Source organism: Bactrocera tryoni, chromosome 3 (genome assembly GCF_016617805.1).
Source record: "Bactrocera tryoni isolate S06 chromosome 3, CSIRO_BtryS06_freeze2, whole genome shotgun sequence".
Classification (NCBI taxonomy): Eukaryota; Metazoa; Arthropoda; class Insecta; order Diptera; family Tephritidae; genus Bactrocera; species Bactrocera tryoni.
The window spans coordinates 63,198,807-63,217,736 of NC_052501.1; the positions used below are offsets into that span (position 1 = coordinate 63,198,807).

The following is an 18,930-nucleotide window of genomic DNA, read 5'->3' on the forward strand; positions in this document are numbered from 1 at the left end:
AAGTGCTGGAGATGCATTGAAATTGGAGTGATTTCTTTTTTGAATTTTGTTAACTGCAGTAATATGCTCTTGTATGTATTTTAAAGCTTCTAGAACTGATGAGGACTTTTGATTATCATCCACTTTCTCTTCTTCCTCAACGTCAGTCCTATCGAAAATATTTTTAATAATTTCTATATCAGTATGCATTACACTCTTCGTTAAATTAAAAATGAGAACAATGTGTTTGGTTGGAATGCCAAATTAATTCTGTTCTTTATTGCTAATCTTAAATATAACATATGTAACTTAATTCTATGATCAATGTCGCGTCTCTGTTGCAGCTATTCCACGAAACTCTTGTCTGTTTATTACCTTGTTTATACGAACGCATAATACGGTTTCACCGAATACACTATACTTCAAAACGTATGTATAAACTCATTTTAAAGACGCTTTGAAATGATCATGTGTGTTCACTCGCACTCATTTTTCAATCGGTATTTCATTTCTCGCTTCGGTTAGAAGGTGCGTATAAACACCTCACGTTATCGAAACAAAGACAAAATCAGCTGATTGCCTTATGGCAGTCAAGTGAACAGGGCTGCCAGATATTTTTCTTATTGAAAATGCATAATTCTATATCATGAACAAACTGGAAAATCTAGTAAATTGTGTTATTTCGTATTTATCTTAACCAAATCTAAATATAAAGCAACAATTAACTTTGACTTCTACTTGTGCAATTAATATTTATTGAAAAACTTTGCTAAGAACTTATTTTTTTTGCAAATAACTGAAAACCGGCAGCTCTGTCAGTTAAGCGTATATTTATTTGAGCTTTTCGATTTGTCCGCATTATTTATACCAAAGTGAAAAAATTTTATTAAAAATGGAAAATAATATAAAAAAGCGAAATTTATGGAAGCATCTAGAAATAACTGAAATGCTTTCAGTAATTAAAGAGAACCATGTGTTGAAACTTCTTGATAGTAAGGTAAAACGCAACAAAAATGTATTTGAAGAAGTGGCTCGAGAACTGAAGGCAAAGGGACATAATAAGGATGCAGTACAAATACGAACGAAGTTTAAGGCATTAAAAAGTGAATACTATAAAGTAAAGCGTAATAATAACACCAGTGGCGCTGAAAGACAGACATGCGAATATTTTGACCTACTGGATGAAGTTTTAAGCCATCGCCCAGCAATAGCGACAGAGGGAGAGGACACCTCACACAATAATTCGGAGAATGGTATAGCTGAATCTGAACCCCCTCAAATTCAAGCAAGTTCATCGAAAACTTTTAAAAATCCAAGTATGTAGACCTGGTTACTTCTAGTTTTGATTGATCAATCATTTTCAAGTTTCAGGAAAGAAAACCTACCAAAGGGTAATGGAGTCTTTTACCAAAGACTGGAAGCAGACTCAGGACAATTTAATCGGCGCATTAAAGGAGCAGAACACAAATTATTTAAGCACCATGGAAAAATTATTGGAAAAAAATCGCGTAGAAACAGCCAAAATGCTGGAACAGGATCGTCGTGAGACAGCTAATATGTTTTCAAACATGGTCAGCATGATCCAGCCGCCATCACTTACATCAATGTGGTATCCCCACCAAATTGGGGTTCCATCACGTAGTGCAGTGCTATCTGATTCATTGTTCAGTAATTTTTTGACTTCTCAAGCCGATGCGCCAACTCCGGAATGTAATGGTATTTTTGCATCCACACCGCAGTCATCTCCAGCTAAATAACATGACCTTGATATTAGCTGTTAACTTTTTAAATCATATTAATTAATGAATTGTATGAGCTCTTTAATTTTCTAATACACGTTTTGAAATTGTTAAAGTTTACACAGCGATTTTCTTATATTAAGGAAATAGGGGTTAGCACATACATATAATTAATATAATAATACGAGTATATTCAATAGTATGATTCCGCTAACTGAAATGTTTATGAGTAGGAAAAAATTGTTAGAAATGTGATGTTCGTAAAGGATAATTGTCTTTCAGCCAATTTTTAATATTATTTCGCAAATCTTTGGGATGGATGTTTCTTTCGCTAATCATCTCACTTGTAATAGTATCTTGTGGCTGTGGGTAATGTATATCTTCTTGGACGGATTGGGACCAGAACTCCAAATATGATTCCTTCTGCTGCTCAACATAGTTGTGTAGAATTGCACAAGCCAGAACAACTTGTGGAACGAAAGCAGGGTCGACATCGATTCGTTTTGCAATGCATCGCCAGCGTCCTTTCAATCTGCCGAATGCGTTTTCTACCACTATTCGTGCGGAACTCAAGTGGCAATTGAACGATTCCTCTTCAGCATTTAAGTTGCCAATAAATGGCTTCATCAACCATGGAAGAAGAGGATATGCAGGGTCCCCAACAAGAAATAGAGGCGTTTCAATATTATTTACCAATTTTGTGTATATTGGAATACGGGTTGAGGAGTTTTTGAATAATCCTGATTCCTTAAATACCGTCGCATCGTGAGTACTACCTGGAAGCTTCACGCTGACGTCTGTAAACCTGTATTAATTGAACAAAATGTTTAATAATTTACACCAAAATGTACGTTTTACTACAAATCTTCTTACAAATAGTTGTTATCTACGACCCCTTGCATTACAATCGAAGGCCATCCTTTTCTATTTATAAAATCTAAGAATCCATCACTTGGCGGCAAGACTGGAACATGGGTACCTGAAAAATTTATAGATTTACTAGCTACATATATTTATGTACCAGCTTAAGCTATTCGATGAATATTACCATCAATTGCACCAATAATGTTTGGAATACAAGACTTCTTTTCGAATTCATTTGCAATTATTAATGCCTCTTCCAATTTTGGAAACTTGATCATTTCATTTTTCAGTTGTATTAGGGCACTCACTACTAAATGAAAGTATTTGTGAACTGTGCTTTTATGTACACCAAAAACATCACCGACAACCCGATATTCTGCACAAGATGCTAATTTGTATAGACAGATTGCAATTTGTTTATCTGTTGGAAGAGGCAAAGTGACGGCTCACAGTCCCTTCTGAGAAAAGGATCCAGTTTTTCACAAAGCAATAAGAAAGACTTCTTGCTCATTCAGAACGCTTCGAACTGGCTGTTTGAGGATCCACCAAAAGTTGTCGTTTCGTTTCCTTTTCTATAAACTACGAATTCGCGGCATATTGGTTGTTAAAAATAAATTTGGAACATTGCTGTGTGAAACCCAAAATTCTTTTAAGTTTTCCTTTCTTTTGTCAAGCAACTTGAATATGTCTGAATCCGCAGTCAAATGTTGATTTATACAAATAGACCTCTTTCTTTTCACCGCTTTCATTAAAGTAAAAAGCAAGATTTTAGAATTGTTTTCTCCGTTCATCTCGGTGAATTTAATACCAATGAAGGAATATCAACAGAAAACAGCTGATTCGACATGCATTACAAAGCGGTTGCACTGAACACGGTTTTAAGTCTATTGCATAAACACTTGGCAAGAAAGCGTATTGAGTCGATGCGGATTCGATTAATGCGTGGTATAAACGTGGTATATGTTGTTTATACAGGTACCAGAGATCAGCAACGGATGATTGTAAAATGTTCATACGCAATCATTGCACAGAAATATCAGCCTTTACGCTCATACGATCGAACTTGTTCGAACACTCATATTCAATGTTGATTTTAATTCAATCAAACCATGCGGTTCGTGTGCGCTCGGTCATTTCATAAACGATCGCCTCAAATCACTCAAGCTGGGTACTTGTTCGTTCAACTCAAAATGATTTTTTGTGATGGGGAATAAACTCAAAAAAGACACAAATGAATGTTTTGATTTTTATGCCGGTAGACAAACTGGATGACGGCAAAAGCAAACTGAGGTGGGAAAGAAGGAATATTAACTCATTGCAGTAAAATTATATTTATTTTCATACACACATATCTATATACATAAATACAACTTAAAATAATATGTTATTCATGAAAGGAAAATAAAAATAAAATATATAAAGAAAAAAATTTAATTCATATTTTCTTAAATAAGTATTAAAAAATAAAAAAAACTGAAAGCAATACTTTTAATTTTTAAAATTTTTGAAATATGATTGCAAAAATAACAAGCTGTCTATCGATTTTGGTCCAAGTCTGCTTCTCTTTTCTGTTATTACGTTGCCAGCCAAAGAAAAAGCTCGTTCAGCAGCTGCACTACTGGCAGGAATTGAATGGACTTGTAGTGCGACTTTAGATAAATATGGATAGAACTTTTCATTTGATTTCCACCTTTTGAGAACATTAAAATCGTCAGTTATTTCTACATTTTCCTTGCAGTATCTATCTATCTTCTCTATTGGTGTCTTCGTGGTATTCTGTGTTACTTTTTTAAATATGTCGGGGAAAAAAAATTGAACCTCTTTTTTATATGACGGTTGATTTGTAGATTCAGTGTCCAAGTCTATTGAAATACTGTTTTGAGTAAATGAAAATTGCGCAACGGAATCAGAACAAGGTGTGCACGGACTAGTTGGAATAGAATGAGATGATGATGATGTGGGGGAATTTTAAGTAAATTTTCAATTAAGGAAACGCAAAAATACTTAATATCATTTTAATCGGTTTGCTGTGTACTCAAAGCTGGTGGATATAAAAACAATGCAGTTTTTTGCCATATACCCACATTTACATCCCACATTTTTTCAACGTTTTGAGTAATTTTTTTCTTCAATGATACTATAGCAGCTACGTCTGTATCTTTAGGCATACACACACTCTTAACTTTTTGAATTGCTGGTATAACGAAACACAATGATGGAGAACTGCAAAGTTGTAATTTTTTAAATATTATTTCAAAATCACTGCACAAGTCAACAAGCTCTTTAAGCGTTGAAATATTTATCAACAACAAGCGTTGGCTTTCTTCTTTCTCTTTGAGAATTTCGTTAATTTGGAACCAATTGTCTACTATTGACTTGAACATAGGTAAATTCGAATTCCAACGGGTGGGGCAATCGTTTTTTAAAGAAGTTTGCAACTGGTGCTGCAAATTGGCTTTTTTGAAGTATTTAACGATCCTCTTGCACGCCTCAACAAGGTCTCGCAGCTCTGTAGTTTCCTTAAAGGAGTATTCCAATACATTTGAAAACAAATGGGAGCTGCAGTTTAAACGAATTTTATTCTCCAAGGCTTTTACAATGTTTGATCCCCTGTCTGTTACGAATTTAATGTCATCTATTTTACTTATTCCAAAGTCACCAAACAAAGTCGTTAGTTTACTCCAAATGTTAGCACCAGTTGAACGCTCGAAATCCATGGATTTAATACCCAAAACTATGTCGTATAATTTCAAATTTTTTTTGATAATGCAATGTAACTCCCAAAAAATTTCTGTGTACATAATTATCTGTCCACAAGTCCATTGTAGCAGTGGCTCCTCCGCAGTTTATTATATCAGATATTTCATTTCTAATTTCTTTTCTCTTATTATCTGCTAGCTTCTGTGTTGTACGAGAAAGTGTTGATGGATCAGGGAGCAGATCTTCAATATCGACATCTTCTCCATATTTGGCTCCAATTTTAATTAAAAACTTTGCGAGCTTTAAGAAGCCAGACCCCTTAATAGCTGTGAATGGCTGAAAATCTTCTGTAATCCACGTTACACAATTGTCAATGGCGGTCGTTTAATCTTCTGGTTCAACACTTTTTAGACACTTCAATTCTTTCAGTGATTGGCAGCACTTATGACGGCATAAATTGGACGTTCGTTTTGGCAAATATTTAAGAAGTTTTGAACATGAACGGCAGTAAACAAATTCCTCCAAAATATTTCCTTCCTCTTTAATTATTTCGGATAATATACTCCATATAACACTTCTGCCTTTGCGTCGTGGCGTCAATGTGTAAACATTTTTAAAAATTTGTTCTAGAATAAAAGTTTGATCATCCGACATTTTCTACGATGTTAAATGTATGCTTCTGCACAACAAACTGAATAAAATCAAATTGGTTGATGTTACTCAAATCAATCTTACTTTCGTTCAAACAAGTGAATTTACACAAACATGTTCGATCAATCCACTCATAAATATCCGAAAGACGTGTTCGACAACTTGATTGTGATTTTCTTCAATGCTGAGTTTTGTTACATGATTAAATGTGAGTAAAAATTTTGTTGTATGATGAAATCAAGAAAAATGTGATTTTTGCTGATCTCTGTTCGACAGCGATGTGATGTCGTCTCAAGCGTTAGAGCCTTCTGCGCTGAAGTACTGCGATGCTTATGATTGTGTAGGGGGTGTGGCGAACCTGATTCATGAGCGTTGGTGCCCGTTTCATATTTTTCACTGTCACTCACAAAGTCAGGTCCCTGCTCGGGCGCCATTTGTAATGGGGTTTCATCCATAGCTGAGGTATGCTCATCCGCTCCAGGGTCAGCCTTGGGACCCACGAACCCTTAGCAAAAAATATTTACTTTTTGTAGTAGATGTATCCACACCCCTTGTTTGGACAGCCAGACCAGCTTATATTTATATGGCGAGTCAGGTCGATTGGATTTGGTGTGCCAGGCGTTGGTTCATGTCGAAGTCGGCACGGTAATTACGGTAAGGTGGTGGTCCTTCTATATTCTGGTGAGGAGTAGTCACTCCCAGACACGGTGCTGACTGTACGGTACAGTGCAGTATTCTATGGATCCCCACTGCCTATTGCTGCTTGCTGCTGTGTGACCGTCCTGGCTGGCGAGCTGGAAGAAATGATCACATTTGGTGTGAAGTGCTTGCTTATATAGAAGCATAGCGCAGCTTTGGTCAGCGTAGTGAGGTAAATTGTGTGCATAGCTTTGGTCAATGCAGTGAGGTGAAGATATTTCTAGTATGGTGGAAAGCACTATGTTGAGGTATGGTAAGGATAAATGATGTACAGTGTTGGAGTAAATTATTGTAAGGTGGTAAAAGCCACGTTACAATTTGCTCAGAGTTATTTGTTTTATTTATTTCCAAGGTTTTGTTCAACTTTGAACTGGTCGAAAATAGTGGAATGTAGAAAGAAATAAGCACTTGTAATCAGAAATTCCAATGAGCTGAAATTTATTGCCTTGAACTGCTATTGGCTGCTGCTTCTTTTAATTGAAGTTGTTATTTAACTATTGTTTATTAAAACTTTCATTTGCTTGGTCGATTTTGCCGAATAAAATTAAACGTGCCCACTGGTATTATAGCCACGAACGTTAATGGCTAGTTTCGGATATCGCCAAACCTTTATTTTTCTAAAGTGGTACTTTATTGGGTTTGCAGCTGTTTCCTATACAAACTTTGTAATAAAAAAAATTGATTTGAGAACGTACGGGCAGCAAAATATTTAAAAATTAGCACGTTTACTTCAGTGACTTCTGCAGGCAAAATTGGTTGTGGTGGCCAAAGCGCTATGAGTACTTAGAAACTTATAAAATGTTTAGGTCTATACACTCAATCACTTCTTTTCTTACCTATGTTTAACACCGAAATTCCGAAGGAGTAAGTATTAATCAGCTTCACTTAAGCTATACCGATAGTAGGTCATACACCTACGGTTTGTTTGTTAGAGCGCTACAAGTCCACCATTTGTTTAATTACATGAGTCCACAAATTTGCTGAAGCTTAACGTAGTTTTGCAGGATTGTGTCTTAAAATTAATGCAACAAAATGATCTAGAGACATAAAATTGTATTCGAGAAAGTATTGCTGTCGAACTTAATCGAGTAGGTACAATCTTTTATAGGAGTGTACAGCTGCTGGCGTATGCCGATGATATTGATATCATTGGCCTCAACACCCGCTCCGTTAGTTCTTCTTTCTCCAGACTGGACAAGGAAGCACCGAAAATGGGTCTGGCAGTGAACGAGGGCAAGACGAAATATCTCCTGTCATCAAACAAACAGTGGTCGCACTCGTGACTTGGCTCTCACGTCACTGTTGACAGTCATAACTTTGAAGTTAGTAGATAGTTTTGTATATTAGGGAACCAGTGTAAACACCACCAGCAATGTCAGCCTAGAAATCCAACGCAGGATAACTCTTGCCAACAGGTACTACTTCGAACTGAGTATTTAATTGAAAATTCTCTCGACGAACAATAACCAAACTCTATAAGTCTCTCATTATTTCCGTCCTGCTATGTATATGGTGCAGGGCCTTGGACGATGACAACTACTGATGAGTTGACGTTGCGTGTTTTCGAGAGAAAAGTTTTGCGAAAGATTTATGGTCCTTTTGAGCAGGGGCGTTATCGTGGTGCAAAAGCCAATTTTTGTTCTTCCACAAATCCGGGCGTTTCTGGCGGATTGCTTCGCGCAAATTGCGCATAACTTGCTAATCGATATGTTTAGGTTCTCAGCAACTTCTCTAACGGTGATTCGACGATTGGCCAATACCATTTTCTCCACTTCATTAATTTTTTCGTCTGTTGTTGAAGTACTCGGGCGTCCGGCACGCTCTTCGTCGCTCACATCTTATCGGCCTTCTCAGAACATTTTGTACCACCGATAAACGTTGCTTCGGTAGGTAGCTTCTCCGTATGCCACAGTCAACATTCGGAATGCATCCGGGCACTTAATTTCGTTTTGCACACAAAATTTGATTCAGGTTCTTTGATCTATTTTTTTGAATAGGTAAAAATCGAAGACGATCCAAAACACGTGCAAGCAAAGCAGCTGTCAGCAATTAAATGAACATTCAAAATCGCCGAGCTTGTCGGCATAAGTGAGAGACATGAGTACCAACATAACGCCAGAAAAAATTCGAAATTCGAATATACGTAACCCACAAAAATTCAAAATTCGCGATACTTTTTGAACACACCTTATGCTATACATAGTCATCCGATCTGAACAATATTTTCGGCGATTATTTTATTACTTCAAGCAGTCTTCCATGTCAAATTTCGTGAAGAGACCACGTCAAATGCGAAAGCCCTTCATTCCAATCGTTCAGTTTGTATGGCAGCTATATGCTATAGTTAGCCGATCTGAACAATTTTTTTCCGATATTACATTATTTCTATGAACAATAACTCATACCAACTTTTGTGAAGATACATTGTCAAATGCAAAAGTTTTCCATACAAGAACTTGATTCGTTCAGTTTGTATGGGAGCTATATGTTATAGTGGTCCGATATCGGCCGTTCCGACAAACCAGCAGCCTGTTGAAGAGAAAATGATGCAAAATTTCAAAACGATATCTTAAAATCTGAGGGACTAGTTCGTATATATACAGACAGACAGACGGACGGATGGACGGACAGACAGACGGACATAGCTAAATTGACTCAGCTCAACATACTGATCATTTATATATATACTTAACAGGGTCTCCGACGCTTCCTTCCGAGTGTTACAAACTTCGCGACAAACTTGATATACCCTGAATAGGGTAGGTAGGCACCAATATGCCTAACAGCATGCATCGAAGTTTTGCTAGAACAAAACAAAAATCAACACTTTTGCTCTTAAAGGCTGAAAGAACTTTCAAAGTTCAACTAAACAAAAAAATTATTAATTAATTCGTGACTGTTAAAAATTGTAAGCTGTTATGGCAAAACGAAAAACTAAGCAATATTTGTGGTAACCAGCCAGAACACACAACCTAAAATATAATTTTACAAATATGTTTTATTTTATAAATCCTTCGACGGGGTAAAGAAAGAGTAAGGTGCGCCACACCGAGAAAACATATTTACATTTTATGTAGTGTCGAAATGCGAAAAAGGAGGCGTTAAGAAACCCATTTCACGCTCCCAAAAGTGTGCTTCTTTCCACATACTTTATAATCCTTAAAACTTCTCTTTAAAATCCGTTGGGCCGAAACCGGTTTTAGCGCTTATACGCAATTTTATAGAAGAAGAATCGTCTTGCTCTGATATTAAGCTGACATTCTCCAACATGAAGATGAAATTTTAGAAAAGTACGCCAGATTTATTACATTTGTTTACTGAAGAAATATGTCCTCAATTTAGTACTTATCCAATCCAGAAATATAGCTGAAATTGGAGCAAAAATAATGTAAATAATAGGTTGTCAAAAAAGTCTTGCGGTATTTGCGCTAGTTGGCACTGAAAGCGCGTAGTTCTAGTTTTATTCGTCGCATCGGGTCATGCTATACCTTTTTGGAAAGCTCATTTCACGCGCTAACACGTGTTTGATCGTTTGTGAGTTAAAACGTCGCAAACATGGAGCAAAATAAAGAGAAAATACGGCATATTTTACAGTATTACTACAATAAAGGCAAAAATGCATCTCAAGCCGCCAATAAAATTTGTGCAGTTTATGGACCCGATACAGTTTCCATTTCCACCGCACAACGATGGTTTCAACGTTTTCATTCTGGTGTAGAGGTGGTCGAAGATGCGTCACGCTCCGGAAGGCCTGTCGTCGAAAATTGCGATAAAATCGCTGAATTGGTCGAAAGAGGCCAGCATAGTAGCAGCCGTAGCATCGGTCAAGAGCTGGGCATGAGTCATCATAAATTCATTTCAATTTCAATAAAAAAAAAATTCAATAAAAATACCGCAAGACTTTTTTGACAACCTAATATTAAACTTTTCTGTATTATCACAAGAGTTGATCTATAAAAACCAAAAATATTAATAAAACATTTCCTCCCCAAGTATTAATTAAGTTAGTCAGGAGGATAATATAATAACAATAATATTATATATAATTAAAAATCTCGTTAACAAAAAGTCAAAATATGATCATCATTACCAAAGCTTGCAATTATACATTTTATTACACCTATTTGCTCCAGTAAAATTTTCAAAATTTTTGGTTCATGAGATGAAAAAATTAATAGCGATATTATGAAATTTGCATTTAATTTACTTCAAAAATATTCCTTCAAAACAGTTCGGCTTACAGTGGCGCATATCTGAATGTTTCACTTTTGTGAAATTTAAATAGACAAAAATATTGCGTTTAATGGGCAATTCAGAGGATATAAGTTTTTAAGTGATTATGTAATATAGATATACTACTATGATCAAATGGATAGGTGAATTTTTAATTTATACTTCGCGTGTTTTTCGAATCGATAAATAATTTTTTTCTGTAAGCTCGTAGTACTGTTAGTGACATCTACGGTAAATTGCACATCAAAATATTAATTAGTATTTGAGATACGCGCCGCTTTGTGAGGCTCTAAAAGTGAATTTTTTGATTTTTACAATGCCTGAATTTATTGAACGAAGAAGTGCGATAATGCACCATCTCATACTACATTGGTTATTCAGTGAATTTACATGACTACTCCGAGGACACCATTTTGACTCAATTGAGGATATAAAAGCTGAATCGAAGAAGGCTCTGATGGCCATCACAACGGAGGATTTTCTCAAGTGATATGATGACGGCAAAATTCGTTGGCATAAATTTATTGCAGCGGAAGGGGATTAAATTGAAGGAGATGAAATGTACAGAATTCACCTTTCATTCTGATCACAATATGTAGTATGTCGGCATTTATACGCCACATTAATAGGTTATAATTATTTCCGTTATTCATATGTACATATATGCAAAACTGTACTCCCGCAATAAAGTGCAGCATTATTTCGGAGTTAATTTTTTTACTTCCCACATTTTTAATTGTTTCCACTGATGATTCCACCGATCCTACGTAATGGCCGGAATTGCCACTTTGAAAGTTTAATATAATCAAACCTCTTTAACTTTACCAAGTATTTGCAATGCAAAAGTCATATCCGTCTCCTGTACCACCATTTCAACCCATTGATTGCATATACTCTACATTACTCATTTGTGCTAAAGTATACCATACATACATATACATATATATACACGTATTCTGTAGAATCATCGCTGCATTTGCAGTGCTTAATTTAACGATCTCAAACTGAAGCTGCATTACAATCTGATTATTATCAATTAAGCTTTCATTATGTCTGGCTATCGTCGCTAGCTTTATATATGTGCACACTCTTGAATGTATATTCAATTTTTTTCTGCAATTTGTGCAGCATTTCGTTAATTCTAATTTTTTTTGAGATATGAAAAACATTTTTCTAATTAAAACTTTAATAATGAGTTTTCATGATCAGCAATAGTAAAAAAAATTGGTTTTACAGAATTATAATCTGCTCTTAGAAGTGTTTACCGTTAAATCATAAGATTATCGTGGGCACTGCCAAAGACATCACTATCACAATCTGTCGGATTCACTAAAAATTAGATCCCACAAAGCAAGATTGCGGGAAAGTAATTTCGCTAATTATGTTCACTCATACTAAGCTATGTAAATGTGTGAGTTCGAGCTGGTTTTATATGTTTTTAACTATATCACACGGCGAATATCGCATTCGATGGAACGATGAGCTGTACGAGATATACGATGACATTGACATAGTTCAGCGAATTAAAAGACAGCGGCTACGCTGGCTGGTCACGTTGTCCGAATGGACGAAACCACTCCAGCTCTGAAAGTATTCGACGCTGTACCCGCCGGGGGAAGCAGAGGAAGAGGAAGACCTCCACGACTGGCGCGTTGTTGTTAACTCGGCTATAATCGCGTAAGCGGTGTCTACGCCAATTAAGAAGAAGAAGAACTACACCACAACACAGTGTGAGGCATACCTTCATGACTTCGCCGAAGTAGATTTCGAAATATCTGAATAAGAATGTCGGTATTGTGGATGAGCGTAATCTGGCCAGTGCCACGCCCACAAAACGCCACTAATGAAAAGGCTATAACTAAATCCGCAATAATATACACGGCTTATTTAGTACAACGAATTGCGTTAGGAAGCGACATCTATGATTAAATTTGAATTTCCCAAATCATAGGAATTATACTAACACTTATCCAATATTATACTTTTAATCAATATTGCTAAGACATCTTAGATATTGAGTAATATATATTGTATGAAATCGATCGCAAGTTCGAAAATATTTATATTAGCTGTATCCGATCTAAAGAAAATATTGATTCGACTTTAGCCATTCTTGGCACAGAGACATATTGTCATTGCAAAGACGTTCTCCCCAAATTTCAAATTTAGAACTCACAGATTGAAGAATATGTTAGGTAATTAATCAGTCACACAGGCTGGTGTCCACATATCTGTCCGTGAAAAGCTTTAGTACACTATTGATGTAAAGTTATTTTAAATAAAAATAATTTAAATAAGAATAATTTAAAGTTTGTTATATGGAAAGTATTAGGGCAGTCGTTTTCACAGTGTATGAAAGAATGGGAAATCTATCTCAAAAATGAAGTTTGATTGGTCAAGAAGCTTTTTACATATAGGATTGCACCTTAAGATAGGCAGCGTCACGCTCATTGTCTCGCCACATATTAAGCCCTTCTCTGCCATCCACACCTTTCCAATACTGTATGGTATGACACAATGCGATATGTAGCACTGGAGATTCACGACTGCAACGACATCTATTGACAAAATACGAAAATACTTTTTCGAATATCCAATATATGTAGTTTTTAATTATTAACATATATTCATTTGGAACTTTTACACAAAACAACTTATTTTAGCTTATTCTAACATATCTGAATTCAGTTTACAAAGTTTAATATAAAAAAAAGTATTTTTAATTTAATTTGATTAACTTGTCAGGCAGCGGTCGCTGGTCTGCCCTTCTTGAGTACTTTAGCTCTACTATCCAACTATACTGTACTGTTTGAATATATTTCGAATTATCTAGTTTTTGTTCAGAGATGCAATGAAAAGGCACATCCGCTACGTGTGGACTTTTGACCCACAGATTCCAACATACATATATACTTATACACATATGTATAAAAACTAAAAGTGGTACTATACACAAATATTTTAGCATAAGCACAAATTACTGCTCACCTTTGCAAAAATTTATTCCCTCTCAACACGAGTCGAAAAGCTTGCATAAAGAACTTAAAAGAAAAGAAAGCAGAAATATATCAAAAAATAGTAAAAGAAACAAGTAAGGAAGGGCTAAGTTCGGGTGTCACCGAACATTTTATTTTCTCGCATGATAAAGTCATAATCGAGATTTCATTATTCGTCATTTACATATTTTTTCATTTTGCTGTAAAATTAATTAGATTCGATCAATTTGTGTACTTTGAGTATTGAGTTGTATTTTCATTTATTTTGACTGTATTGAGGACTATGTAAAAAAACAAAAACAATCGTTTTTCGAAGTTAATGCACATTTTATTTCTTACATCAATAAGGGTAGTAGGCGCACAAACCATCGTGGGCGTCTACTACTTGAATTCCTCGGCCAAACAAATCTTACGATCCTGAATAGCGGAACGCAAAATACATTTCAAAAAGGAAACAAAGGCTCTATAATCGATCTCATGTTCGCCAACGACGCCCTTAGTAGGCACATCAAGTGGGCGGTGTCGGACATATTTACACAAATAGTGACCACATGGCTATTATTGCTGAAGTCTCTACATATATGCCGAAGAGGTCGGAACGCCGCGGCAGGAACGCATATGCCAAAACGAACTTGGAAAGAAAAGGCTTTGATGCTGAACTTTTTTTGAGATGGTCTGGAGTTCAGAAAATATACAAAGGCGAAGACGCCATGCACCTGGTATCCGCAGTTCGTCAAAAATTGTCTACAGCTTGCGACGCAACCATGCGCGGAACAGCACACCACCAACAACCGAGGCCAGTGTATTGGTGGAATGAAGGGAATGGCTAAAGCTCAGAAAACTCTGCAACTCAATGGACGCCGCCTACAACGTAATCAGAGTGAAGAAAATGAAAGCAGTCTCGAGGAATTTATTTAAAGTCAAAAGAAAGAAGCCTTCAAAGAGTCAGCCATCGGTCGCAGTAAAAGAAGTGTTTTGAAAAACTCTGTGGAGGAAAGCAAACGAAGACCCCTGCAGCATATAAAATATGTAGCGTCAAAATTCAAAACAAAGGCACAACAGCCCAAAAGGTGCATCCTTCGCGAAATGCTCGTCGAAACTTTGTTCCCAAAACACGACGGCATTTCTTATGCTAAAGCCTCGAAACCGAAGTCGCAAAGAGCCACCACTGCTGGTTGAGTGAAGAAGAAATACTGGCCATAGCCGGAAAAATTAAAGCTACAGCGCCTCGGATCAGATGGCATCCAAACAGAGCCCTAAAAGGAGGCCATGATTCTGAAACCCTAAATTATCTCGTAAAATGTACAATGCGCTGTGCAAAGAAGGAACATTTCCGACCATACGGGAAAGTCCAGCTGATTGGTTCTACTCTGAAAACCAAAAAGCCTCCCGGAGGAACACATCTTCATATCTGACCTCTGTGCATGCCCCGACACTATTGGCAAAAGTTTATGAAAGCATAGTTAGAAACCGCTTGGAGATGGCAATCCAGAAAGCCGGCGGATTATCAGGAAAGACAATACCGTGCGCTTTATGAAAAAGAGGTCCACCATTGACGCACTATACGACGTCGTTGACACCGCGAAATGCGCAGTAAGTGGCAAGCGATGGAAAGGCGGGAACAAAAATATATGTGCGCTGGTCACCCCTGGATGCTTGAAGAATGCCTTTAACTCAGCAAAGTGGACAAACATAATTAAAGCTCTGTATGACATAAGCACTCCCTCAATATCTGATGGAAATTGTCATAAGTTATTTCTGAAAACAGGCGACTGTTATTTGATTACAGACGAAGCGCACAAAGAGCTACCTCTATCTCTGAGTGAGTACCGCGAGGCTCGGTACTAGGCCCCTTTATGGAACATTGCAATGGCATGATGGGGTGCTAAGGAGACACCAACCAGAAAGATATTAAATTAGTGGGCATACGCAGAACGACCTCCATGGGTAGCAGTTGCCAAACACCTCGATGACCTCGAGGCAAATGCAACGAGTGCATTAACGGTCCGCGCCAATGGTTCTCCTCAATGAGTTTAGAACTCGCGGAACAAAAGACTGAAGTCTTGCTCATAAGCACAAAAGAGAAAAGTGGAGGAGAGTATATCTCTCACCATAGGCGAATCCTGGGTCATTCACAGCCACGACCTAAAATATTTGGGAGTAATAGTAGACCTGCAGGGCTCAAATTTGAGCGACCACGCCAGAATACACTGCAGGTAAAGCAGGGCCGAAATCCTGAATGCCTTATCAAGAATGATGGCAAATAAAGGCTGCGTGCGTTCCACCCGGCGCTTTTTACCAGCAAAGGTAATGAGATCGGTTTGTATTATATGCGGCCCAATATGGATCCAGGCGCTAGGCAATCAGTGCCATATGCCAGACAAATAAAACACAGTGCACAGTAGCTGTCGGCACTCAAGAGTTATCAGTGCTCTCCGAACAATTTCAAGCAGAGGCTGCTGAAGTAATAGCCAGCATGATGCCCGTGATGACATCCAGGTTGTTGACGGAATACGAGCGAGTGTACAAATTATCAGGGCCAACTACAGAGGCCAAAAAGAAGAGAGAGAGGAGCTTAACAATATGGCAGCATGCGGTGGGAAAGCCTCGCATAAAGGACGGTGGACCTCCATGACTCACACCGAATGTCCATTCCTGGATCGACAGACGACATAGGGACCTGGATTTGGCACCTGACCTAAAATATTAAGTGGACATGGATGCTTTTAGAAGCTATCTATACAGATTCCAGCACGACATTAGTCCGTGTCCGTCGTGTTCAGAGTGCTGCGAGGACTCTGAGAGCATGTTTCACTATTGCGCGCTTTACAAAGTGCAAAGGCAAAAGAAACTTAAAACTACACTTCGGTGGTAGTTTTACGCGGAAAATTTGACGGCACTCATGTGTCCAGTCCACTGAGAACTGAGAGCTGTCAGCGAAGCGGCAGCTTCAATCATGTTCAAAATTCGAGACACCTAGACCAGAGTAGGCGTCAGTCAGTCCGTGCCATAGAAAGAGACTTGTCATGTCTTATCACTCCCACGAAGTAATACTTAATCAGGTGGTTCCGTGGGGAGAGTCTGGAAGTTAGAGGAGTAGGTTAGGCTTTAGCGGATTGAAAGCTCCCGCCTCCGGCTTGATGCTTCCCCCTGCGCACATCAATAAGATTATACAGGTTTGACTAGAAGTAATAAGTATTATATATTTTAATAATTAAATGTTTTTATTTTTAAAATCTAAAAAGATATGTTTTATAAATGGCAAAATGTATCCCACGTGCATTTCATTTATTCTTAATTTTATTACTTCTACTTTATATTTATACAAATTCTTATATATTAACAAATAATATATTTTATTTAAAACAATATTTCTCAAAAACTGCATTTTCTCTTAATATATAATAATGTATATTTTATTATATATGTAATATTACAATTTTGAAAAGATTTGTTAAATTATTTTAATTCTACCTCATGCTTTATACAAATTCTTATATATCACATTATTCAAATGATTTAAAATTTCTAAGTTTAAATATTTATTTATTAATTCATAATGTCATATTTAACCTCATTCTAATGCCCATATGTGTGAAAAAGATACTATTGGTACATAGCCTCAGTCCGGAAATAGAGACACAAATACCATCATGATGGCTATGCACTGTCTCATAAGTGATAGCACATCAACATGAGGATGATCCATGTTTGAAAATGCTCACCGAATTTGCCTCCCCGCAGGTGTAGCTGGAATATTCCACACTAAGCAGGGAACTGAAAGTTTTGTCTTGGAAGAAGATTTTCCCGTTGTAGACCCTGTAGACTTTAAACAAATGTTAAAATCTCCCACAATTAAGACATTGTGATTGCACAACTCTGTTGTAAGAATTTCTGGAAGTTCTGCAATAAAAAGCCTGAGGGGAAAAGCTGAGTTTCTGTAAAGAACCAGAATATTGTTGTTGAAACCTTTAAACAAAACTGCTTCTAAAACTTTGCGGCCTGAATAAATTTTCTTCATAATCTTCGGTTCTATAGAACTGGCAACACTATGCTTTGCATAAATTATAAGGCCCCGTTTATTTCGGTTGCTTGTCTCAGTGCTATCTATCCTCAGCTCGTTTATAAGAGTAAATCCTGGTATCTCAAAAATGTTCAGCGAGAGGTGCTCGGGTTTCCTACGTAGCACAGGCTATCTCGGAAGATAGCATCAGACAGTCGCTCTTTACATACCGTTAATGTGAGCGTGGAGACTCTGAGCATTATGATATAAAATTTGAAGTGCTGATGATCGAGAAATCATAAAATCGAAACTTGTAATCAGGGCTTTAGATGTGCTCAATTCCATCATTTTCCTAAATACTGGATCTGATTCAGAAAATTTATTAGGAGGAATAAAATCTCCGACAATAAAGAGACCTACTGCCGTAGTAGCTCGACTGCAAGCGACATATATCGAAGCTCTCACAGGCATTCTGGGTCGAGTATGAACGACAACTTTATTATATGTAGCGCTAGACTTTTGTGAGATATGGCTATTCCTCGGCTGGAACAACTGGAAACTGATTTTTTTCAATTATAATTTGCTCACTTCTTTTATATTGAAAGAGATCCTAATGACTTTTCGAATTGGTGTTCAAGAACTTTTCTAAAGGATGATGTGCTTTTTGATCGTGCTATCGAGCCAGCAGAAGTTCCAAGAATTTAATCCAAAGAATTGCACGGACGACCAGAGTGCATTAGTTCTCCAGTTGCCACCATTACCACTGCACCATCACATGTTTACAGTGATTCACTGTAAATCATGTGATGGTGCAGTGGTGGTGGCAACTGGAGAACTAATGCACTCTGGTCGTCCGTGCAATTCTTTGGATTAAATTCTTGGAACTTTCTGTTGGTTTGATAGCACGATCAAAAAAGCATCATCCTTTAGAAAGTTCTTGAACACCAATTGAAAAAGTTATTAGATCTTTTCAATATAAAAGAAGTGAGCAAATTATAATTGAAAAAAATCAGTTTCCAGTTGTTCCAGCTGAGGGAATAACCATTCACAAAAGTCAGGGTGCTAC

General features: G+C 37.1%; 2 protein-coding genes across 3 annotated transcripts; one reads left to right on the forward strand and one right to left on the reverse strand.

Moving 5' to 3' along the window:
* Positions 1-374: 374 nt before the first annotated feature.
* LOC120770125 lies at positions 375-1,838 on the forward strand. 2 transcript variants are annotated; one of them, XM_040097305.1, is made up of 2 exons: positions 375-1,295; positions 1,345-1,838. In XM_040097305.1, exons 1-2 carry the CDS (start codon positions 872-874, stop codon positions 1,734-1,736), a joined length of 816 nt encoding a protein of 271 aa, XP_039953239.1. In that variant the 5' UTR covers positions 375-871; the 3' UTR covers positions 1,737-1,838. The 2 variants fall into 2 exon arrangements, with proteins under 2 accessions (XP_039953239.1, XP_039953240.1); XM_040097306.1 differs by having other exon boundaries at positions 1,351-1,838.
* LOC120770126 (protein ALP1-like) lies at positions 1,661-3,017 on the reverse strand. The gene is made up of 3 exons (XM_040097308.1): positions 2,767-3,017; positions 2,592-2,697; positions 1,661-2,523 (listed from the first exon to the last, which is right to left on the reverse strand). The coding sequence occupies exons 1-3, from the start codon at positions 2,858-2,860 to the stop codon at positions 1,962-1,964; spliced, it is 762 nt and encodes a 253-aa protein (XP_039953242.1). The 5' UTR covers positions 2,861-3,017; the 3' UTR covers positions 1,661-1,961.
* Between the last annotated feature and the right edge of the window lie 15,913 nt (positions 3,018-18,930).